The 26,925-nt window shown below is 37.3% G+C and overlaps 1 protein-coding gene across 1 annotated transcript in view; it reads right to left on the bottom strand.

The window, feature by feature from the left end:
* Positions 1–3,273: 3,273 nt before the first annotated feature.
* The window catches only part of CLVS2 (clavesin 2), a 62,837-nt gene continuing 39,185 nt past the window's right edge, over positions 3,274–26,925 (bottom strand). Inside the window, exons 3-5 of the mRNA XM_035538356.2 lie at positions 17,634–17,744; positions 14,330–14,550; positions 3,274–9,087 (exon numbers count right to left, since the gene is read on the bottom strand). Of these exons, the coding sequence (XP_035394249.1) occupies positions 9,000–9,087; positions 14,330–14,550; positions 17,634–17,744 (420 nt within the window). The 3' untranslated portion in view covers positions 3,274–8,999. The remainder of the gene's footprint in view (positions 9,088–14,329; positions 14,551–17,633; positions 17,745–26,925) is intronic.

Raw genomic sequence — 26,925 nt, 5'->3', positions numbered from 1 at the left:
AAGAGGAGGAAGAATCTTTGAGGAAAAAATAAGCTTTTCTTTTACTATATCTCTTCATGATCTTCATCTGAGAGGACATTCATGACCTGCAGGCTTCCAAAAAGTACAATCCACAATATCATTGTAAAGGTGGAATATGTTAGCTCTCTAAAATTTACTATAGGGCAAAAAGAGACAGTAGGCTAGAAAGAGATAGTTACCAGAAAAAATAAATAAAAAAAAATAAAACAAAATATTAAAATAAAATAAATAAAATAAAATAATAAAATAAAATAAAATAAAATAATAAAATAAAGGGGAAAAATGTACATGCTGATTTACCAATCAGTTCAATTTCTCATTTTTCTTTCAAACCCTTCTTAAAAATCAAATTCAGTTCATTCTGTTAACATACGTCCTCCATACTTAGTTTAGCGCTAGGAAGCTAGACAAACATTCCAATGCACAAACACAAAAATATATATGTATTTTAATTTTCATTTGGTCATATTTTATTTAACAGAATGTCATTCATCCTCAGTATCCAACAATGATTAAAAGTAGTAGTACTCTCCAAAGCAGCCCATTGATCACAGAGAACTGATGATATTTAAATATACAATATAAAGAGTGACATATTTCACAAAGTTGCTTAATCTTCTGATTTCATGTTGGAACACAACAGACCAAAATTAACAATCTTACCAGGTCCAATAATGAAATTCAAACTGACAACAAGTTTTGAAAAGAATACTTATTGAAAATATACATAGAGAGAACATGGTTGATAGACTCATCCTGGCTTTACAGATCTCAGACCCCCTGAGTCCTAATAATACTGAATTAGAAATGAACAAACAAAACTAATCCTGAGGATACAAGAGCTATTTCAAAATTACTTCTGTAATTTTTTATTTCTTGATACGGTGCTATAGCATTTTCTGTAAGGCTCCAAAGTAGATAGTTGCATGCAAAAAAAATTTATTCAGTGGTTGCTGCTACGCAAGTACTACAGATCATGAGAGCCTTAAGGCACAGATAGGCAATCTAGCTACTGCAGTTTCAGATGTTGCCATGACTAGCTGTTAATCATTATTCTCATAACAGAGTTGTTTTAATAGATTATATGAATATTTTATATGTGCATGAGAGGAGAACCAACAGTCAGTGTGAGCTGTGCACAGCATTCATTGGAACAGGAGTACTTCCATAATCTACTGCTGCTAACATGTTGGGGCAGTGATCCCCAGCTGAAGAGTGATAATTAACAGTCACAGAAAGGCAACATCTTAAATCGCAAGAGCTGTCTCAGGTGATTGTCTATCTAGACCTTTGTGGACTTCTAGTCAGAATCTTTCTTGTATTCCTCTATGGGGAGGTCAGCCACTGCTCTCCCTTCCCATTTCACTCTGTTACCAGAGATTTCTGTAAGGGAAATACTTTTAAACAGCAATTCTCAAGCTCCAGTCTGCAGATCATTAGTGTTTTGTTTGTTGTATTTTTTTTTTGTTTGTTTGTCTTTTATAGTTTTCTCCAGTTATTCACAGAATAAAATATGTACAGAAAACAGAATGTTCTGCAATGCAAGGGGGTAAGAGAAGAATGGATGCAAATCTGGGAAAGTTTTGCAGGATGCATTTCACACGAGTCCACAGGATGAAAAAGCTAGAGCCAACTGATTTTAAAGTGACATTATTGTCAAGTTGAAAGACAGTTAACTGCAAAACACTTTTTTTTTTAAACTGTCACGTATTCTGCATATGCCCCTCTGAATATATTCATAGTTTTAGAATCACAATTTCTATTTTTTAGTTTCTTCGGCCACTGATGCATGAAAGATGCATATGAACCTCAGGAAAAAACATATTTAAGGGAAAGTGATTATGCAATATGTCCTGTCAATGATACAGTGCAACCAAACCCTGAAACCCTTTTATGTTATTATAATCTTAGGCATTACTTGTAATATCACCAATTTAGTATTTTTAGATTAAGTGGAATGCTTAAAATTGTCAGTTTTCTTTAAATCGTCTCCACTCTTGGTAACTAATGGCTACTATTAACATCACCAGCAAACCTGTTTAAAGACACAGAACATATCACCAGCCACAGCCTGAAGGCTGCATAATTAGCACAAGACACCAAGGTGGATTTGGGGGGGTCCCCACACCACTTAAAACACAGCTTTCTGCACAGAGGAGGTGCAGATACGGATGTCAGGGTAAGACAGACTTTAATCCAAACAAGTGCTGAATTCTCCAATGAAATTACCTCCATAGCAGGAACTTGTGGAGCACATCTCTTCCTTCTCTTCCTCTGAACAGGTTTGTGAATATGAGCTTTGCAGTTCCTGCGTGCTATGTGATACTCACATCCCAACATCCCTCATGGAAACAACAGCAGCAGAGACAATTCAGGCCTGGCATATACATCTGTTTTAAATGCATCAAAACCAAGTTTGTGTTGGAAAGAGAGAAAGAAGCTCTCTCTCTTCTGACAGATGTGCTGTTGGGCTTTGTAAGGCCTTTTTAAAATCAATTTCAGAGCAAGTGAAAGCCTCCTTCCCCATTACGTTCTAATGACTGATCTGTTCACTCCGTCTACCCATTGTCCTTTCTTCCACAGGCCTCCCACCTTTCCTCATGGGCATGTGGCTCCTTTCCTTCTCTCCCTGCATGGCTTCTACAGCCAGGCAGGACACTGCAGTTTGCGTATTTCTCCAGGTCCCCAAGTCTGAGTCAGCCCAGGGCCCATCTCTAGGTGAGGATCTGGTGGCATGCACTGATCCATTAAGCCATGTTCACAAGCTCAGCCACCCTATCTTTGATTCCACACGGTAACTCAAAGCATCTTCTAAAGATTCAGAAAACTCCATCATGACCATAAAAGTGAAACGGTGTGAAAAATTGGAACACTGCTCATATGTAGATGGAGGATACAAGATGGCCACAGATTCTCTTCTGTGTTCATACAAATTCCCTTGCATCATTTTTGCCATTCATCTGGCTTTCCAGTGCAGGCCAACTTCTGTTTTTAATTAATGTTTTACTTTTTTTTTTTTTTAATTATTTCTCCCCTTGCTTTTTTTCTCCCCTTAAATTTTTATTAACCAAGGGACCCAACTTGAGATGCTTGCCTTCAGGCACTGCTGTACATTGCTGATGACACAGCAGCCTCTTAAGGAATCCGAGCAGCATTTCCATATCAAATACAAATCCTAATTAACCCCCACCATTTGTCTGCTGCTCAGATATGTCAATGTTGTGGTAGTGAACTCTCTGCTAACAGCAAATAGAAGCTTTGCAACACCTTTATTAGAGAGGATTTGTTGTGTGTGACTGATTCTGAAACAAAAGAGCTGACTGACCAGAGTCAGTCAAATACTGACAAATACTTTGGCCATGTTTTAACATAAACAGTGTGCCATAAGGAAGCATCAACATCTTCCCTTGTACCAGTCTCTGTTTTGATTATACACAGTGTTTCCTTTCCAGTTGAATTCCACAGCAATACCACCAACTCAGATTTTGAACTCACTGCAAAAAACTGAAAGTTTTTTTTTTTTTTTAAAAAAAACTCATATCATATGAGTTTGATATATCTGCTATCAATCAAAACAGTATATACACACAAAACACTGGAGAATGAATGACAAAGTAGTGGGGTCTTGTGACCTATGTCTCAACTGCACCAATGCCCAGCATACCACAAGTTGTTATTTTTAACAGCAAAATCATATTGCAAGTTGTGCATTCCAACAGGGGTCAATGTCATTTTTTTTGCAGATACAGACCTGTATGAAGGAAACAAATCAAGATCTCAAAATCTGATATGAAAAAATTCCCACACAACTGAAAGTTGAAATACAGACTAAAGGATATGTCCAAGTTAATATGCTAAATACAGACCCTTGACACAGCATCATTGAAGGTTACAAGGCAATACAGGATGTGGGGTCCTACCTACCTAGCTTGCACTTTCATTTGAGGTCACTTCAAGATGCCTTTAAATGCCAATGTTCCCTGTATAATTAATAGGACATAAATATTGTTCAAGGCCCTTAAGAGGAGATCGTCCCTTGCCAAGTTCAGAGTTCTCTGTCAGGCAGCCTGGATGTAAAGTCTTCGGGATCAGGTCTTCAGAATTTATTTTTTTTTTCCATTACTTACATGGAGAACAAAGGCATTGCATGTTGGGGACATACCCTTTTTATCAATTCCTCAGCAAAAGGCACGTACATTCAGATATAGCTCAAGCAGACCATCTCTATTTTGTAAGGGGCTCAAGCTAAAATATTTAGGGCTTTTCTAAGGAAACTAGTCATGACTGAATCAACAGCCAGACATTGTTTTCATACAAAATATTTTCTCTCTTTCAGTTCAAACCAGTCTGAGTGATCAAAGTGTCACTTTTGCTGTACATAAACTTAACACAAATGTCTTCTATTGAGATTTGAATATATCTAAGTGGCTGTGTTTCTATTTTGCTACCTGAGAAATGGGATAACTATTATTTTCTTGATTTCTTAGTGTGCTTTGAACTTTGTGGATGAAAGTACTATTCTCAGCACCACAAGTCCGTGCTCTAAAGCTACTCACAAAATGCCTTTTACTAAAATGACATTACACAGCTGTGTGATTTTTTGGTGCAATCCTTTGAGACCTTTTTCCTTTTTTTTTTTTTCACTGATATTCATCTTAATATTTGTCCCAGTACCCAATGTTGTTGATAGTTCAAAAGTACTTTCCCCAGAGGCAAATAAAGATTATCAAAAACAAACTCAGCTCCCCCAGCCTCAAAGAATATTTTAATATTCTAAACAAAATTCTGAAGCCTTATTTTGAATTTTCTCTCTTGCATGCTCTTCCAAACATGACTTTTTCAAAAATCTGGACAATTACTTACATTGATAATAACACAAAAAGTATAACAGGGACATGACCAGAGCTTATTGCAAAATGTTTCCCAGATAATTCTAAATGGTAGAATTATTACACTTGGCAAACTTTTTAATTTCCCAAAGAGAGCAGGTAAATCATAAAAGACATTAACAAAATACTCTCAATTTACAATCTTATCAGGTATTGTGCTTAGGCTTTGCTGTGATTTGTTTAAATGATACAAAGAACATCCTATGCAACGTACTGAATAAAAACAATTTCTTAAGAGAGACATAACTGAAGCTAAACTGCTCTTCCACACATCAATGCAGCTGACTCCTTGAGGTCCCTTCTACTTCTGTTTTCTTTAATTCTGTGTTTTCCTTATGTACACCTCTGTAAATATTCTTTGTGTCTAGGCATAGTATGTTTGCAGAGTGCAAAACATATTTTTAAATATGCTATACAATAAATTTACATTTCTGTAAAGACATCTTAAAGCTATTTTACATTTAATAACTATTGGGATCCTGCACGTTTATTGGAGCTTAGGGGGACTGATTACCTGTCTTTATAAAGCCAACAGAGTTGTACATCTGCAATTACAAGATCAAGTCTTTGAGCATGAAAGTTTCCATAACTTCTCCATATATTTCCATCCAAGTCTTTCATGGAAGAGATACTGTTTAGGGGAACATTTTGGGATCTTGCCAAAGGCATAAAATTATTTTACACTTTTCTTCTACTTTATTTATTTATTTGTTTGCTTATTTATTTATTTATTTTACTTGGCTGCTTGGACAGGTATATCAAGTCTTTCCACTAAGTTCCTCATATTGCAGGATTTATTTTTTCTTTTGATATGCATATCAGCATGCATAAGCACAACATGATTTATTCTACCCAATATACATTGAAGGTAAGAAATAAAAATGACCCTCCCAAGCATCTGAATTCTATTTTTAGCAATTCAATTCTGCTATAAAATTCAACATCAACTCCTACAGTAATAAAGATTGGAAAAAGTTTTCAGTCCAAATTTCAGCTATTAAAAATTGACCTACCTATAACGATTTTCTACAAGAAGCAAGGGAAAGGAGGAAACCCTTTATGTACTCTAATGAGTAAAAGAGAAATGCCTTCAAAGAATACTGAGAGCATGTGAAGGATAATTATTTTTCTTACCCATTTTCAGATTCTTATCCAATATCACAACTGCAGTTACCACTGCAAAAATTTGTTTCAGTGAAATGAAAACTGCAGCCAAGAAGACCTGTATCCCAACTCTTTAACAGTGAGGATCTTACTGAAAAAGTACTTTCGTTCTTGGTGAAAGATAAGGACCCAATTAAGCAAATTTCTAGTATATCCTACTTTCGCTATCTGAAAATAATATATTAATACTCATTAACCGCAAGCTGAACTCAGGCACCAGAAAACATTACATAAATTACAGCTAAGTGCATAAATAAAGGATTCATAAACAAAACAAATTTATCAGTTGGTGTGCAGAAGCTTCATACAATTGAGCAGATATATTTTCCTACAAAGATACTCTGTAAGGATTTAAGAGGCATTTGCATTTTCTGACCAGACAGCTGGTGTACTCTGCAATCAGCATTGTGCTGGCATACACCAAGGTTTGGCTCATGTATACAAAAGCATCCATGAAGATTTTGATCACCACTGGCACAGTTTGCATAAATGTGGAACACTAAATCTTGAAGCCCTTAAAGGAGAAAATTTCTATTGATGTTACAGTTTTATCTGACAAGGATTTAAGAATCAGATCTATGGCAATACACAATTCTACTAGCCATAAACATGGGTATGTATAACATGCGTTCAACTATGGCACTTACATAAACCCTAGAGATATAGCTTACCTATACAGCATGATGTTACAAGATTCATGAAAGACAGAACTGAATAAAATTGCTGTTAAGAAATCATTGGTCTTTCAAGCCCCTCAAAGCACAGAAGTACTAATACAAAAGTTTTTACTACTGAAAACTTGTAGGATGAACTGCAAAGATGTAGGCACCTACAGTTCCCATGTACACTTTCTGGAATTGCCTCTGACAAACACTTCTCAAGTTCAGGCTACATATCTTTTCCCTTTGCATTTCATAACTTGTATCATGAAAACAGAAATAAGAGAGTGGAAAGGTGATGACTAGTTAGACAAGATTCTGTAATATGATTGCATGTTGGGGCATACTCTACTTAGCAATGTTTCAAGGACAAGAGCTTTATCTGCATGCTGCCTGAGCTAATCAAGGTTAATGCTGGAAGAGATTGGCTTGTCTCAGCACTGAGGAACACCAAAGTTGCCACCATAGGAGTTACATCTAAATTCTGGGATGACACATTTCCAAGATTTCACTCTCTGCACTCTCTTAACTCTTTACGGCCTACTTATTCTTACATCTGCAATCACCCCGGGAAGGAAAAGTGACCTACAACCAGCAACTTTGAAACTTCAATGATCACTGAAGTAATGGAAGAAACTGTTTAAATCACAGAGTTTCAGAGGCAGGGTAGCTATTAGCTATTTCCTCCATTGTGGTCAGCTGTTGAGAGTATTCTCAACTAGTCCCTGCATTGTCCAGATTATGCTGTTGCAATATCTCTAATTATTCAGATGTTTTGGTGAGTATCCTGTGCCTTCTCATTCTGATTGCAAAGCTAAGTCCTAATAAGAAATGCATGGCTATTTAATGGATGTATTCTTGTCTCAGTATACAATAGATTGCATACACATCAGCACACAAAAAAGGTGACACAGCCTCTGCATTTCAGCTGACTTAATTCCTAGCAAAACCTGTTGCCTTTTTGAGGTAAGATGTATTTTTCTATTATGGCACATGTTCAATATATACATTTACACTATAACCAAAACAAAAGTGCCCCAGAAACATAGGCTGAGATGTTTGACTACAACTTATTCATATTGTTTGGAGTGGAATGCCATTGCTCTATGGAAAGTTGTATTATATTATTCATGACATCATCTCAATATACAATCTATAGCATATCTAAGTACATTGAATAGGTATGATTTCCTGTATAAACCTTCAGTGAAACATACTTGTCTAACAATGTAACCTTATAAGTTTGTCAGAGATTGGTAAAAATATATATATATATGTATCCAAGTCTCCCAGTGCACAGGATTCAGTGATTAACTTTAACCTCTGCTGTCAAGCTTTACTTTCAGATACTGGTTCTTACACTGTACTTTCTCATTCCAAGGGAGAACAGAGTTCTGGAAAAATTCTTGACATGCATCCAAAATGCAAGAGAAGTAACTCCATTATGGCCCATATTATAACACCTAGATTAGGGTAACAAGCCAAGTTACTTGCAAACTGTAAACAAAATAGTTAAGGAAAAAAACCTCACAGACTCATATAGCCAAACAACAAAGCTGTCAAAGAGTTGGTTCCAGCTCATCTGTTATCTTTTTCACAATGCTACATGGTTTATGTTAAATCACAATCCTAAGCCACAATGTTAGTTGGAAATAAATTCCTACATTGAGGAAATACTCGACTGGTTACAGCATCTCCAAGTTCTTATATTCCCTCTTTATCTTTGCACACTACATGAGCATTGCAGAGAGAGAACAAAACAGCAGTCAATATGTTAGCTGCAGTATGGCTTCCTACAAGAAGGATAACATTTAATTGGCTTTGATATTTTTCCTTGTCCAGTATGTGTCTCTATTTGTGTACACGCATGTGTGCACACATTTTCTTCTCTTTTGTATGGTGCACTTCAATGATATAATTAATAGTCATTTATTTCCATAGCATTTGCTTACCATAACTTACAAAGTCAAAGTGGAGGATTATATCGTATTTACAAACAAGTTGGCACTTACAGAATAAATTATTGATTCATTTTTTAAATTATTTTATTTCATTTTTTTTATTTTACTTTCCTTATTTCTTCTCCTCTTTTTCACCCCAGGGCATCCAGAATTCAGGCAGAATAGTAAAGCTTTCTGCCCATTTCCATTATGCTACATTAATGTGAGTAAATAGGATTCCAGCTGGTACACTCCTTCCTGATGGTTTGCTTGTTGCTGAGAGGCAATGCCTTCCACCTCAGTTCATGCCCGATGCTCAGGAACTGTTAGTCAAGGGAAAGCAAAGGCTGCATGTTTTCTTCCTCATTCTTATCCATGCGTTTTAGCACCCCAGGATCCACCACCGATTGAGACCTGCAGAAGGGTGACATGCTCACTTAACATTTCTAGATGAAGAAAAATGAGGGTAAATCTCAGCTCTCTTTTGTTTAGTTTCGTTTCTGCCAGGGCTTAAAAATGATGATACAGGTACTCCGGGCATCTGATCATCACAAATGGTCAGAAAATACATTCAAGAAGTGATCACATGACTTTAAAGGGCTCTGTGTTGTTCTGTGGAAATAGGGGTAAAAGGCAGAAAAACCAGATCCTCTTTTTCCAGTGAGGCAGTGAAAAAGAGCGCATTCTTAGCACACAATAGAGGGCAAACTAAGCAGGCTTTTGTATTGATGTAAGCACTGACCCTCTCTACCAGAAGGCTGTATGGCAGTGGGCTGGTAAAGAAGGTGTAATTCAGCCACCCAAATGGATAATGGCATGCTGCAATTAGTGGCATGGAATTAGTTAGCTGGAAGCATATTTGCTCCTTTTCCAAAAAGCACTTAAATGCAACAGTGTGTGCTCCTAAGAAAATCCTGGGGAACCCTGCCATGGCCAGCAGGATTTCTGGAGCAGTGGACACATCTGTCAAACTCACTTCTCAGCTCAGCTAAACACAGCAGAGAAGGATGGCAAAAGGGCTAGTTCAATGATGATTGTAAACTTTCTCCAAATTCTCTGATTCAGCACAGAAGCATAACACTGGTACTGATACTCTGCAACAGCCATGTGTGAGGGAGAAAGAGGAAATCTCAGCCTCCAGCAAAATCAAAATGCTCCATTAGAAACAAAGTCTGAAGTGGTAAGAATGGGTTTCACATCACATATGTCACAGCTTGTCAAAAAACAGACACTTCTAGGGTACAGTAAAAGAGACCTTTGTTAGATGTTTCTTTTAAAGTGAGATGAGTATCACACTAGAAATGTGTATTTCTCTTCTTTTCTGTAAAAAGGACTTGACATGGCTAGAGTATGTGTACATCACTACAATGCAGGCATGAATTTTTGATCAGAAGAAGAACACTGTGACTGCAACACTACTAGAGATTTGCCCATTTGCAGGGCTACAGCACAGAGAAAAAGCTTTACTAATTCTGATCTCTCCTAACATGAATAAATGCAGTCAGTCCCACATTCTCATACACTGGCACCATCCACTGAAACCAATGAATGAGGCCGATAACAGGAGATTAATTGTCTTTTTCTCAAAAACTATAAAGAAAACCTTTAAAGCACAGACAAGAAGAAACATCTGAATCAAACTTTACATCAAAACTTTGAATATAATAACAATACAATTGTTATTTTCAAATAGCAATTATCACATTCTCTTCCTGATGATAAAGTCAAGAAAATTAGCTTTAAATATCTTGTGGTCTTTCTTGTGATATACATAATTCTTTATTTATTTTTAGCACTGTACAATAACACCCATCTAGAATGTTAGTTCATCAGGCTGAAAGCTAAACCACTCAATTAAGAACAATTTATTTTTTTTTTGAAAATCTTCACAAGACACTGTGCAAAGCTGACTGAAATGTTGCTGGTAGAAAGCTGTACTCCTGGAAAATTCAGTTCAAGATAAGTAATGCTGTGGGAGCATACTAATTTCAAAGAATTCCTAATTGTATGTAAATACTAATAGGAGACAGAGCTTTCTCCTAGGCTGCCAATGTCTGAGCAACCAATGTTTCCAGTTTTCATCTGGGGAACTGAAGGGGAGACAAAAACCATAAACCTGGCCTCACATTTCCAGGAAGGGAATTTTGACCATAAATTCCCTGGGTATCCAAGCTTCCCAGTTACAAGGCAGATGTGAAAAAGAAACTGCACAAAGCCTGATGTATGGCTTGCAAGCTCAGGAGCTCAAATACCTTGTAGAAGAAAAAACAGTTCTCATTCATTTTAAATCAACATTTACTGTCATTCCATTCAGCAGCAATTTATGCATGAAGGCACACAAAATATTTGTACCTTCTATTTACATCTCCAAAATAACTTTAAAACATTGCTGAATAAATTCTTACAAATCATAGTAGGACAGAGCTGTAATGCAAAGTCCCATTACAAAGGTGAGGAACCAAAGCCACACATGGATACTTTGCAAAGTTTGTCAATACAGACATCGACCCTGTGTAGTTAGCTGAGAGCTGGACGCATATCCCTGCAGCTCCAGCTGGTGCCTCAGCTGTGAGAGCCACAAACTTTGGACAAAGCCACAAACTAAACAAGATTGCTGAGACAGCTGCAATAGTGCCACAATATGAACATGTTCTCCTAGGTGGTCTGTGTGGGATTAATTCTTTCATATCTCCACCATTCTCCCCATGCTCAGCCTTTCCTTCAAGCAGAGGTCATCCAATTCACCCAAAGGTCAAGGAGATCTGAAAGAACTTCAGTCATTCACGTGGGGGCAGAAATGAGTAACAAAGAAAGGAACTCTCACCAGGATGTGGGTTTAAGAAGGATATTGTTTCAGAGCAATAAACTATAATTCTAAAATGCCAAGCCAAATTAAACAAAATTGTTGGACACTTCGTACACCCTTGTGAAATTTGGTCTGTGAAGTCAAGCACTTTTCATTGATTTAATTCATGGTTTTTAGATGTCGTTCTTCCGCAGTAATGTATCACATTTAGTGTGGTTTTAAGCCAAGAGAAACATAATCCTTCAGATGCCAAATTCAAATTAAATTTAAATTTAAATGGAATTGATTTATCTATTTATACCTTAACTTTTCTATTTCTACTTTATCACAGTCTGTGCACTTAATATACCAAAGTATTGGGACTTTCTGTTCAGAATCTTACTACCACTCCCTTCTACTTGGTACTAGCACAGTAAGTCTGCTTAGTATTTTTTATATCCAGCAACTGAAAAGGAGGATTTCAGCAAGCACTGCAGATATGCTAACTGAAAATGAATATGAAGAAGGTGAGAAAATTTCGTCTGAATATAATGTAGATACAATTTTCAGCATGCTTATTTTCTGCAATATGCCTCCTACTGTGTCAGCTAACCCAGACTGAAATAATATCTGGCAGTAAACTGCAGATTAGGAGTTTACACTGAAGTATAATTCTGCATGAAAGACTTTTCAAGCACAAGTTAAATGGGAATTATATAAGTATGCTTTCTCCTCTTAAGAAAGAATGAAGAATTTGTCAATCCATTGCTTTTCTACTGCACTTTTTCAGAATAGTCTGGGTCTTTGCTGCATCCTTGGATGAGGCAATTTCCTCTCATTAATTCCTTTTGCATCAGTAAGACTTTAGCATTTTAGCTCCTATATTCCATTCTTTCTTTCTTTCTTCAGTAGCTTCTCTACCATTTACAATTCTTGTATATTGTGCAAATCATATATAAATGTATTGCTCACTTCCCCCCTCCCCAACCCTCCCCAGGCTCTTCACTTTCTCATTTTCTCCATTACTTGTATTAGTTTCATATTTTCTCATGGATTCAGGATCTTCTTTAACTTCTCCTTGTCCTAGTTCATTCCCAGCCAATCTTTCGCTATTTCTCATTTTCAAGGTTTTACAGATTTTTTGATACAAAATCTTTAAACTTCACTGTTTTTTTTTCTTTTTTTTTTTTTTTATTTCTACAGCAATATCCTGTTGCCTCCTCTCTATTTCCTAAAAAAAAAAATCTCTCCTTCAAACTGCACTGTCCTTCCAAATCTATAAGATATTCACTAGCCAAAATCATTTTCCTGACTGATGAGTCTCAAAATATTTTCTCCTGTTTGATCTGCTCCAAGAGTCTCTCTCCTTTCTACATCAAATACCATCTCCTTAAACTGAATTCTCAAGTTAACATATTTTGACTTACTCTGGAAGACTTTATATATAGTTTTCTGCCCTGTATGTTCTCTGATTCACTGCTAAGCTTACCCAGTATGAGCTGCACTCTGACTTTTGCTGCCTTACTCAACCTTTTTTACTACCCTGTTGTAACCTTTTCCTTTCTCTTCTACTAGCCTTTCTCTTCTGCTGGCCAGAAGGCTGGACCAGATTCACCTCTCCCAAGTGAATAACCTCTCTGCTTCCATAGTTACAGTAGATGTAACTAACCTCTCCCCATATGTCCTGGTTTCAGTCAGGATAGAGTTAATTTTCCTCCTAGTAGCTGGTAGGGTGCTGTGTTTTGGATTAGGATGAGAGGAGTGCTGATAACGTGCTGATGTTTTAATTGTTGCAGAGCACTGCTTGTGCTAAGCCAAGAACTTTTCAGCTTCTCGCTCTGTCCTGCCAGCGGGTAGGCTAGGGGTGCAGCAGGAGCTGGGAGGGGACAAACGCAGGACAGCTGACCCAAACTGGCCAAAGGGGTATTCCATACCATCTGATGTCATGCTAAACAATATATAGGGGTGGCTAGCCGGGGTGGGGGGCTGGCTGCTCGAGGATAGGCTGGGCATTGGTCAGCGGGTGGTGAGCAATTGCAATTGTGCATCCCTTGTTTCGTACACATTATTATTAGTAGTACTATTATTATTATTATTATTGTTATTGTTATTGTTAGTATTATTATTTTCCTGTCTAAATAAATTGTCTTTATCTCAACTCACAGGCTTCACTTTCCCGTTTCTCTCCCCCATCCCAGAGAGGGAGGGGGGAGGGTGAGCGAACTGCTGTGTGGTGTTTAGCTGCCGACCGGGTTAAACCGCAACACCATATTTTGTTTTTGAATGGTAAAATACAGCAAGTAATTATACTGTATCTCCTCAAAGAGAAGAATATCTTAATCCAGGAAGTTCACCAGAACTGAGTACAACAATTGGCACTGATTTTGTCCTGGTTCTCCTCATTACTTTTTCTCATGTTGCGTGCAGTCACTGTGATGGACAGTTCAGGCAGTGAAAATGTCCTGGCCCCTACAGGCTGGCAGACACCAGGCACTGGAATATGAGATGGAGGAAGGCAGGAGTCACCATCACTCTCCAGCTGGACAACTGGTCCCATCTCATCCTCTGCACTGAGTCTCAATGACTCTCTAATACTTGATGTAAGCTGGGGTGGGATATCAGCTTATTCCAAACAGTACTGTATACACTACCTATGTGGCACTGCTGAGATAATTTACTTTACTCAGCTCAAAACTCATATAGGTAATAGTTAATATTAAGGGCTATACTCATCATCAATCTTCTTAGGAAAAAAAAAAAAAGTCCTTGTACACAATAAGCTGAGGAAACTACCTACAGCTTCATAAAAGAGGAGGAAGGCAAATGTTAACCTCATGGCAATACTAGAAAACGATGGTACCTTTAACCCACCTTTTCATGGACTTGGGAGAGAGATCCTTTTCTATATCTTTTGGGGGAGCATTGAAGGAGTCCACATTGCATTCACTGTCATCATCATATTCATGGTCTAGCAGTGTTCTTGCCCACGTCCCCATATCATAGGGGGGCAACATTCCTCCAAACTCTGAAGGCAGGATCTCAGGATGTATTAGCTGATGTAGACTGTTGAGGTTATTACCATGCAGGAATATCTGTATGTGCATAAACAGGTAAAAACAAAGCAGTATCACATCATCAAAGTTCAAATTACATAAGCATTATTACAGGATATTTTACAGTTTCAATATTCTGGCTGTGTTGGGCTAACAGCAACGGCCACCAAGGCACACAATGCCTCTGCCTTAAGCACAGTCAGATTGCATTTGCAAACCAACTAAGTGATTAAAGGATAAATGACTTAAAATGTCTGCAGGACAAGGGGTCTAAAGAGGGTAAGAACTAATGTCAGGTAACTAGACAGACTGAAGACTAGACAGAGTGCCGACATTTTGTAATTTGCTTTCCTTAATCTTGATATTAATTAATAAAGTACATAAATTAAGTACATAAATTAATAAATAAAATCAACATTCATTCTGTGTATTAAGGACTTGCTGAAAGTATTGATTTTCAGCATCTGGTCTTGAGTTCTATGAAAGATAAGATAAATAAAAATGTAATGAAAAAGATTTTCTTCCTTTATATGATACCACAACTAGCTACCATCCATACTTGACAACATATAAAGTAAGTAATACCATTAAAATAATTTCTGTGACCACAAGTGAATAGTTGATGCACTACTTAATATTGTCCATCAATGTTTTCATGGGCTGAACTATTTTCAAATATGCTTTACTTTTATATAGATAAAGCATGTATAGAATGCATACGTAAACTCATATTTATAGTTCTGCTTATATTTAACCTCATCATTTCTCCTCAGAGATCTGCAACATGTGATCGATGAACACTAGAAACAAAGCACCTCTGGATTTCAATAGCCTTCTCCCACTTCGGAGGACTTGCAGAACTTCCACTAAGAGGAAATACCTGCTCTTGGGCTTGGCTACACAGAAAACTCACAGTAGTTATTACCAGACTAGCAAATGAACCAGGATTCACTTCAGGCACGAGGAGAAAGTGTCATGGCACAGTTCACATCCATATGGTTAAATTCCCTTTATCTCTAGAAGAGGCTCACTTCATCCGTACTTCTCACTGGTCCTTGCCATCCTCAGATAGGTCCTGGGTATTGTGTAAGAAGGCACCAGCTGGCACTAGCCGGTGACATACCAGTGAGTGCCTGTACAATCAAACAGCAGGAATAGCAGTGCCCAGCACTCTTTTAATTTACTAGTGCAGAAGTAGCCAGAAAGGCAAGGTAGGATGTTGCCTCATAACACTGTCTTTTGCTCCTCATGGGGCAAGCAGGGGTATACACACAGACATATCAAGTACTACCAATTCACATCGCACTTCACATGTCAGGGACTTCTCTGGACAGCTGTATCCCTAGAATGATTTATCCACAGTTAAATTCAAAGGGCAGAAAGACAAAAACACCAAATATATGCTTGTCTTGTATTTTAGCCCACCTTCCAGTCAGCTGCAGATACAGGAAGCTTAATATAAACATGCAAACCCAATAATATTCTTCCGTCTCAGAAAGGAATTTATCCTTGTGTGAAGGAACAAATATTAATGGCGTAAGTAATTTGGTTTACCGTGTCATTCAAAGTGAATGTTTCACTTTTTAGCAATTACTTTTATACATGCCTAGTACTACATTAATCTGAATATAATTGTCAGTTGCAAATCTACAAGACTTATTCAAAAAATGCAAAAATAATTCAGGATAAATACAATATAAATAATGAGATCCTGATAAAATTATGAAGATAATTCTGTGTGATTTTTTTCCATAATTTTTCTTTCTTTTCTTTCTTTTTTCCTTTTTTTCTTTCTTTCTTTTTCTTCCTTCCTTCCTTCCTTCCTTTCTTTTTCTTTCTTTTTCTTCCTTCCTTCCTTCCTTCCTTTTCCTTCTTCCTTTCTTTCTTTCTTTTCCTTCTTCCTTTCTCTCTTCTTTCTTTTAAGCTGCTTTTAAGTTTTAAGTGGTGGTCACAGCTTTCACATTTTGAAAATAAATTTTGAACTCCAAATAAATATTTAACAACCTGATTCAGAATTGACAAAACAGTTGTAGAAAGTTAGCTTTTCTATAAATATAAGATACAGATACAGGCATCTTAATAAAAATGTAGATACCTAACTGATAAGCACTCACATTCAACTACCTTCTCATTTTTAATCTTGTAACATACACAGGAGTTTTACTTTACTCCCTGGTTATGCATATGTAGTGCTTGACTTAAATAGGCCTCAAACATATCTGGCACTGTAATGTTCTTTGTTGAAGCTGTAGTCGGTGGAGTGCAACTGAATCCTGCAGAATGAGTATTCATTTGCATATTTATAACAGATATTACATAAAAGCTTTTGTGATCTGTAGTTCAAAATGCCAGAGGCCTCTCAAGCATAATCTGTCAGCAAAAAACAGCTAAACACCAAGGATTATTGTGGCCTTGTAGTCTGTGTTTCAGGAGAGAAAATAGAGTTCCTCAGAGAGCTGACCCCATAAACAAACGAAAACAAAAAATATATTCTTTGTAGTGGCTTTGTATGCAACGTTGATTGTGTTTTCCTGGATGACAAATTTCCTCTTACTGAAATAATAACTTTCTATGTGTTATCACCACCAACCTCTAATTTAATTGCACTGATGCAAATGCTACAAATTAAGCAACATCTGAAAGACTGCTCATGCTCATGCATGCACACATATTTCCTTTTATTGCCTTTCATTCAAGTCACTGTGTACAAGCTCCTATGCACCAGCTGTGTTTTTTAGTTCATGTTAATGTCAAGGAAATCACTAGGAAAGGACTCGGTACTCACTAACTCTGTCATAAAAGACAAACATTAATAATTTTAAGTTTTTATTGCAATGACTTTCTTATAGAAATTGCAATGTTGACAGTATTTTTATGTAACCCAGGAGAAAGCATATGCTTGTGTGTAAAAAATACATTTAAGTACACAGCTTGACTGTGTCCTTGAAGGATAAATTAGTGTTTGTCTCTAAAATGGGTAAAGATGCTCTTTACAATGAAGATGCATTTAAACACTTTCCACTCATAACAAGCTGGTATACTGTGCATATCTACTTTATTTATGGCATAATACACCTGCTTACTACAATTGCCAGGTAATGGAAAATTAAACAGAAGAATACCCTTTTTCGTGTCTTCTCCTTTAAAAAGGGCCGTATAACTGTGTAGAGGGCATGGATATACCACGGTTGATTGACAAAATGTATTCCTCCAAAACGAGCTGGAAAACTGTCCTGTATGTCACAAAACAAAAACAGGCAATGTGAGTTAAATCATAACAGAAGTCTCACATGCATCAAATCATTTTTGTTATGCTGAATGCTTTAATTTCCATAATAAGCCTTAAAAGAGAAGAAACATTCTTCAAAACCATGTCCTCTCAGCCTTCCACGCTAAGGGGAAAAAAAAAAAAAAAAAAAAAGGAAGAAAAAAAAAAACCTCCAGATATATTTAAAACATGTATGATTTTTCAATAATCCAAATATACGATATATTTTTCTCCTTCCCACTTCTATGGAAGTTTATTCATTGTATTCATTTATCTCTTCTGGTGTCACTAATGAGCATTAGGAATGTCCCTCATTTCCACCTTAAAAAAGCAGGTGTAAATCTAAACTACCAGTCAAAGTGTCTCCAATATTATTCATATTTCATAAAACTGAGAATGCATTAGATATTGTGCATAAACTGTCATGCAATATCCATGACTGTAATTCTTCTTATGTTGTGAGAGGCCTGGGAGCTTAAATTTAAGGATAGAATATCTGTGTTGAAACAATAACTTTTTTTTTTTCTTAGTGAACACAAGGGGTAGACAACTCCCTCAGAAAGATTCTGATCAGCATTTTCAACTTCCAAGTGAAAAGAATATGCCAAAGGGCTTGTCAGTTTGAAGGGGGCATCCTCTCTGTCCTTGAACACAATTTGGTAATAGCCAAATTCTTTACATATCCTCAATTTGGTTTTACTTGATTGATCATATGCTCAAATAATGCAAAAAGCTGCAGCTGCCTCCCGTGTTGCCCAGATTTACAGGTATCTAATTGATGCAAATCCCGTTATTGTTTCCCTGAATTGTGTTAGACCCTTCACGGTGTTTGGGTATACAGACTTATGAAATGAATGGCTTCCATTTGAACCCTTATTCAACAGGTGTCCCAGACAAGCCAACAATAGCAGTCAGATCAAAACCAAATTTTCTCACAGCAGCAGCAATTCCTCTATCTGGCTTGACAATACAGATACAGACAAGGACACACTTGCCAGCTATGACTTCTTTTCTTGTGTGGCTGCAATAATGGCAGATTCAGGCCTGTGTCAGCGGGATCAGAGGCTCAGAAGGAGGCAATCAAATGGTTAGACAGGACCCTCTGAGCAAACATATATTTTTTTCTCCTCTGGAGACAAGACAGCAGGCCATATAGAAACATCCAACAGTGTAGACATAACCCACAAAGTGCCATTTGAAGCCAAACTGGACAAGAAAAAAAGAAAAAAAAAAAAAAGAAAAAAAAATCTTAAGCTGTATCAACCAAGACCTCTCAAATAAGAAAGGCAGGAACTGCAGGAAGGAAATCTTTAATGAAATGTTTCCAGATAGTAATATACTTTGAAAAGTGCATATGCCAAGAAACCTCCTTAGTTCTGCAAGTGTTTACAGAGCTGCAGCAATAATGAAGCCTAAAGAGGCCATTTGCTCTTTTCAAAAGTACAGCAGACATTCCTAACACAGGGTGTCTTATCCATACAGAAGCAACATGACACGATGGAAAACAGCAGAATCAGAATAAGGACTTAACTGTCTTGTACATATGCATGTGCCTTGAAAAGCACTGACACATGCAGACACACCTATACAAACCTAGTTTTCCAAAATCTCAATCTACTTGATTAATACAGTATTGTCTTTTTTTTTTTTTTCCCCACCTCTCTGTCACCATTTCGTTTTGTGCCACCCACCTCCAAATTGTGAGGTCTGTGTGGGTTGAAGGATGAAATATTTCCCATCAAGGAGGCAATACCTTAACAATATTCTGAAGGGAGTATGACAGCTACAACAGACACCACCAACATCTGGCTGGCCACAGCTCAACAGTCAGTGTGATTAACAGCCTACTTTACGGATTTTCTCCAGAAACATTTGATTAACAACAGCCTTGAAATTAAACAACCTTATTGGAAGATTGTGCTACTTGCTAAATGCCCAGTTCTTGTCAACACTGACTAAATGTCAAACAGGATGGCTGATAATTTCACATGTAATTCACCCTGTTCAATATCATAAATCCCCAAACACCATTTTGAGAACACAATCTCTGATATATGAAAGGTAGTAAATTATGAGCCTATCACAGGAACCCAATGAATCCATTAGGAAGGATAAATCTTTAGATGACACTTTAACCTTTAGTTGCAGGATATACCATTCATCTACAAAAGGTTGTGTTTATTTGGTTTATCCAGGCTGCTACTCCAGGAAGGAAGCGCAGTGTAGTGCAATGTGCTGCACACACAAAAGAACATACACTATATCTGCAGAAGACATCTTTTGCTAGTTTTATCTAAATGCCCTTGAAGATATCTTCAGAATTAACACTGGAATGGTAACTGTGTTAAGGTTCATGGGGATCAAACACTTTCTATAATGTAGGTAATATGGAAGACAACAAAGTAAACAAGATATTCCTAAGGGTAGATAATGTTTTCCTGAATACTTTTATAAGCTTTTAAATTAATAGAAGTGCCCCTAAACTTACACACACAAAGAAATGGAGTGTTTGCTCTTTATTGCTCAAAAAAAGCCTCTCACAGAAACTGAGGACCATTTGTGAATAGGATCTCAATAACCATACATAGAGACTCAGAGGAGAGAGGCAAAGGCACTTATATTCTACTATGTGCTCAAAATGGATGCTCTGTCAATACTTGGTTATATATGAAGATATTACATTTCTAAGAGATAAAAGGAGTGTCTTTAGGAAGTATCACTTTGACATTTCAGCTTGTCCTGCATCTTGGAATCCATTTACATGGACAATCACTAATATATCTGGAATGATCCTCAAGTACGACGTGGGACTTGGCATTAAAACACAGTTTGTCTTGGTGTTTTTCAGCAATTCTAAATGTATTTCCCAAAACTGACTAAGGATATTGGGTATTTATCAATTTCTGTGGCTGCACTCATGCCCATTTTCAGAAGTACTTCCTGAAATATGAACTGTAAGTGAGAACCTCCAAAATTTAGACCCAGAAAGAGTGATTTGGTCAGAATGATCTAGCATTATCAAGAGTGCTGGGACTTAGAATCAAAAGCTCCTGAGTGCAGATAAAACAACAACAACAACAACAACAAAAACACCAGTCTCATCAGCACCTGATAAGAAAATAAAAGGGCAGAATAAAACACAACAACTGCTGGAGAAACAAGTGTCAGAAGGTTGTCTGGCTCTTCTCAAATGTATCTGAGTTCCTCATTGGGATTTGCCAGACAGATGGCCATCCTACACAAACAGCAGGTAAGAATTTCTTCCAAATTACTGATTCTTGTGTTATTTTTGTTGGTGGTAGTGGTGTGGTTTTTTTTAATGTAGATTAAGTCACAGGCATGGTGGCAGTCACAACTGATTCTGTAGACACACTGCATTTCAACAGAAAAAACTGTAATCCATGAATCATATGAATTTTATGAAAAAGATATCCCATGCCAGAAAACAGTAAGAAATGGAGATCAGCCATAAAGTAAGCCACACATTTGACTGGAAAAGTAACAAATCAAATGGGGTATTACCAAACCACTGAAAAGACCTAGTTATATATACTCCATGTGTGGATTTTTTAGCATTTACAATAACCTCTAATGATGCAGAAGAGCACAACCTAAAGGTGCTCCTGATGAACATGGGAAATGGCCGTTCCACCACACCTGCAGGAAAACGGGTGGTTACAATTAGGGCCTGCAGTCCTTGTGATTCAAGGTTTACAAGTGACAGTAAACACTGGAGGGTCAAGGAAGGGGCAGGCCTCTACCCTGTTGTTTGCAGGACTAGGTGACTACCAGTGCATGGTAGTAACTGATCTTTTCTCTGATGTCCACAGACCAGCTATGGAGAATGACCCCACACAAGCTACCTTCCTGGGCTTCCAACCCTGACAGTAGAGTTTTGCTTCCTCACAGCACATCAGTTTTCTCTTTCTGCTTCACATAATTTATATGACCTGTCTCCACCAGCTTCACTTCCAAGTAGCCAGCTGATGTCGCCTCTACCACCCACAGCACATGCTAAGAGGCCATGTTTCCTCTTGCTGGACACCACATCCCACCCTCTGCTGGGTTCAACCATGATCTGAAGCAGCTCCAAGGGTTTCATAGAGGGCTCTGCTCTCTGCTGAGGCCTGAAGAAACTTTCCAAATTACCAGTGAAAATGAGAGTCTTCTTAGTGGTGTCATCGTTATTGTATTGACAGATAATACAAATTTCCACTGTTATCATAAAAAAATAAAAGAGCTTCTTAAAGCCCACAGTACTCTCCACTCTGAGTCCTGTGTCTACATTTAAATCTCTTAAGTCTACTCTCAGAGAATTGGCTCTCCCAGCTGAAATCAACACTAACCTCAACTTTGTTTTCACATCCCTTAGAAGTGGAGTCTCAGATGCCACTGGGACCACTGCAAGCCCAGAGATGCACCCACAGCCCAGTCACATCATGACCTCAAGAGTACATTGCCCATCACCTGCAAATAGCCACACTGGGCACACTGTGCCGCATACTAACACTGCTCTTGGGTACGTGTGCTCTGAGGTTATACCCAAGGGTTTCTTGTTCTTATGGGCAGTGAAACTGTTTTTGTGGGCAGCCTTGAGGCATCCTTCAAAGGGCTGTCTAGACAAATACAATGAACACACTCACATGCTTTACTTAAGGTTGTGTTTTGGTGCTGTGATGAATTCAGACTGTAGCATCTGCAGGCAACAAGAGGCCACCGTGTCAAAACTGTGAAAACTGTTTCTTCATAACAAAAATTACAAGTTCAAAGATATCATATTAAAATTATTAAGATAATTAATTAAGATATCGTATTAAATTATTAATATTGTAAAAGAGTTATCCCTGAAGATAACAAATTCAGATGTCCTCCAGCTATTCAAAAAAGTCAAGCACTTCAGAGAAGAAAAAGAAAAAAAAAATCATTATGATGAACCAAAACAGTATATTTGTAATGGAAAAGTCCCCAAGAAAGATACTGGAACATTCTACATTCTCTAAGAGATGCAAGATGCAGTGTGACTAAACTTAATTTTTAGCATTAAATTAAATTAAAGAGGAAGCTATGGAATATCAAAGACAGAAAAGGTCTAATTAGAAGATCAAACCTTCATTTCCTTGGTACTACAAGATTTAAAGTACCAGAGAAACCAAGAGCTGTCCACATGAGAAAAGGAAACCCCAGTCTTGCTCCCAAGCTGTAACTTCCACTGAAGGAATTAAAGAACAAGCCATTTCTAATACCAAGCTTCCTGCAGGCATCCATCCATGACAAGTGTGATTATAATGTCTCAAAACAAAACAACTTGTGTGTCATGACAGATCACCTATGCTCAAGACATGACCTTAGTACTAGGACTGTATGAAGTGGTATGGTAGGATGATACAGAGACTGGGTCTAAAAGAATTTGGACTGTTCAATTCATGAAATACCAGAAGGCAGATACTATCTTTAAACACACTAGGGAGAATAAATGACATGTAAAGAAAGACTCATTCAAAACAAAGACAACACTGACACCTGAACAAAAGAGAAAAAGGTCCACATGAGCACAGCTAGGCTGGAAAGTGGTAGAGAGATTTGAATCAACAAAAGTCCAACAAGTTTTCTGGGGAAATAACCATCTGAGCCTATTTTCATAGAATCATAGAATATCCTGAATTAGAAGGGACCCACAAGGATTAACAAATCCAACAGACACTTTGAGGCAGAGATTACTAAATTATGAGGAAGCTGAGCTCCAGGTTGTCTGTAAAAACAGGAGACTTCACCTTGTGATCCTTCTGCTCCTCTGTCCTAAGCTCTTTAATGTTTGGACCCAAAAAATTTGCTAATGTAAAAATACTAGAGCAGATGATTACTTCCAGTCTATTATAGCAAAAAGATTTCATTTTTCAGGTTTCAGTGGTGGTGAAATTTTTCTGGATCACTGAAATAGTTATAAAATCTAATGAAGCTGGATCAAAACTACTGTTCAATGACAGGGATATTAACTATGAAATTTCCTCCTATATGCTATAATTATTTGCTTTAACAATTTCCCTCTGTAAGAGTATGGTGTTGTCCTCTCCTAGCTTAAGCTTTTCTTGTTTATTAAACAATATTAAACCATTTTTAAGACAAACTAAAAGTGCCCAGATAAATTTCTGTTACTGTGTTCAACTAAAAGAGCACTACCTAGAGGCAAATTAACATCATTCAGTGGCATTTCCACAAAATAAGATTTAATTATCTAGAACTGGATGTTGTCATTTTGCTAAGAAGCTTCCAGTGAGGCAATCTGACTTTTGGCAGTCCTCCTTTTCATTTGTATTAGTCATGTTATCTTACAGCTCATATAGAAATATGTTAAATCGAATGAACTGAGAACAGAGAGAGATGATATCTATCCAGTGAGAATATTGCTCTTTTTACTAAGTATCTGTTTTAATTTCAAATAATCTTCCATCTTTCATTTCAATATGCTACTCATAAAAATTATATATTGGTTAGATTAATTAGGTGGAAAGGGATTGAAAAGCCATCTGACCACATGTGTCTACGCTATATATAAATATAATAAAATATAAAATCTACACAGATTTTATGTTTCCATTATTTGGATAAAAGGCTCAGATCACTCTCATTTTTTTTTAATTATATGGACTTGATAAAGAAAATATTTTGCATAAAAGCTCTACTTTTCATTTGGAATTACTTTCTTTTTAAAAATTAACTTCAAGAGAATTTGGCCTCCTTTTTTATAAGAGTTTGAAATTTCATTAGAAATTGTGTGAAATTCTTTTTTTTAAAAAATGCTTGTTTTAACAAGGGGTTGGAGTTTGGGGTATTTTTTTTCCCCTTGGCTCATTTGTCATTTTGAACTTGGAAAAATGAATGATTTATTTTTAAAAAGGAAATGAAAAATGCCATTTTCCAAGGAGAATTCTGTTTTCAGCTATAAACACCGTCTCCTTTTTAATTCTAAGTATCACTTCAACAGTCTGGAATATGTGATATTATAAAGGAAAAAGAAAATATCCCTTTTCAGAGTGTAATGCTGTCCCCAAATTGGTAAAAACAGAAAAACAGTAAGAAAGAGAGTAGAATAGGATCTTCTATTCTTCTATACTGTTTTCTTTTCCTGTGATGAAAATCGTTTTTTACAATAGGCAATTATCAGATGGTGATTTGTGCTATGGAAACTCCCATGGGGGAGAAAAATCCATTTTCCAGGCAGCTTGTGAATGTCTTATTAGATTAAGATTACAGATAAATGGAAAAAAACTATACTGAAAACTGTGCAGTGTATAAATATAGCAACAATACTTTCATAATGCTGGTGGAATGAAAATAATTTAGGAAATTACTGTTCATAAAAAATGCCATACTCAAATTCCTGAAGGGAAAAGTCTTTGGCTAGGAACTGTGTACCAGAGAATGAAATGCCACACCAGCATCTCAGCTTCCGGTCCTTAAGTCACCATCTTTTAGTTAGAGAGGCTAACCTCATCTCCAAACAGCCCATGGTTTCTACTGAGACCACTAACTGCAGAATGACTGTCATGGTGCTTTTCATGATGAGGAAAGCCTCCCACAGCCCAAAGGCCATTCAAAGAGGAGCAAAAATAGTCATCAGATAGCTTCTGCCTTGTACAGTGATCACTTCCAAATGTGAGTAGGCTAACACCTTATCTTGATTTCCCTTAGGGGAGCTACACCTATTTGTTCTGTGTAGTATAACCAAAACATGATCTCGTGTTATCTCACAGCTCCTTCATAGCAGAAGGAAGGGAAACCTTAAGAAAATGTTAAGGATGGAAAGAAACAATAAGAGGGCAGAAATTAGAGAAATAAGATAGAAATGAAAAACCGGAGATTAAATTAAAGTTAATTCAGAGAGAAATATAGAGAAATTACCATGATGCACAAGAGAAAAACATATTCATCATATTTCTTTTCTAACCCCTCTTCAAAATTTGAACAGAAAGGCAGGGAAAGAGAAAGGAATAGTGATCTTAAATGGAAGACCCATGTTTTTTAATCACATGCCAAGACTGAAATGACTTTGAAAACCTAAACTCAAAATGGGTAACTAAATACCAAATCTTATGGCTTCCATGTAATTTCAGCATATCATGCCAACTGACAATTTCCCAGAAGAACCAGAGCCTACCTACAGATTTTTAATTCTGTTTTGTCTTCAGACAAAATTTGCAAGAAGCTATATCTGAAATAACTATCCTTAATGATATACCAGTAAAACTGTGCAGGCAATGGGGTGAAAAGTTCTGCAGACAGATAAGGTGTACAGAGATGCCGCATAGAGGCAAAAAAGTAAGTTTCCTTGTTGTGGCAGTTTTCAAACAACACTGCATAGCTTTGCAGTGCCAACAATTAACAACTGAGCTGAAAGATACCAATTCTTCAACCAGAATAATCACCTTTTTCCCTACAAATAGAAAATTTCTAAACTGTTGCCTACAATTTTATTCTCCAAAGCTCTCCAAGACATGCAACTCTTAGTTTCAGACAGGATGAATTAAAATTGGATTACCATTTTACCAGTTGCAATTAACAATAATACAATAGACTGAAAACTGCAGTGATTCAGGAGTTCATAGAATCATAGAATCATATAATATCCTGAGTTGGAAGGGACCCATAAGGATCATCAAGTCCAACTCCTGGCACCGCAAAGGTCTACCCAAAAGTTTAGACCATGTGACTAAGCGCACAGTCCAATCGCTTCTTAAATTCAGGCAGGCTTGGTGCAGTGACTGCTTCACTGGGGAGCCTGTTCCAGTGTGCAACCACCCTCTCGGTGAAGAACCTCTTCCTGATGTCCAGCCTAAACTTCCCCTGCCTCAGCTTCACACCGTTCCCGCGGGTCCTATCACTGGTGTTTACGGAGAATAGGTCCCCTGCCTCTCCACTCCCCCTCGCGAGGAAGTTGTAGACTGCAATGAGGTCCTCCCTCAGCCTCCTCTTCTCCAGGCTGAACAGGCCCAGTGCCCTCAGCCGCTCCTCATATGTCTCCCCCTCTAGGCCCTTCACCATCTTCGTCGCCCTCCTCTGGACACTCTCCAATAGCTTCACGTCCTTTTTGTACTGTGGTGCCCAGAACTGCACACAGTACTCGAGGTGAGGCTGCACCAGCGCAGAGT

Source organism: Cygnus atratus, chromosome 3 (genome assembly GCF_013377495.2).
Source record: "Cygnus atratus isolate AKBS03 ecotype Queensland, Australia chromosome 3, CAtr_DNAZoo_HiC_assembly, whole genome shotgun sequence".
Lineage (NCBI taxonomy): Eukaryota > Metazoa > Chordata > Aves > Anseriformes > Anatidae > Cygnus > Cygnus atratus.
This window is presented reverse-complemented; position numbering and strand designations above follow the sequence as displayed.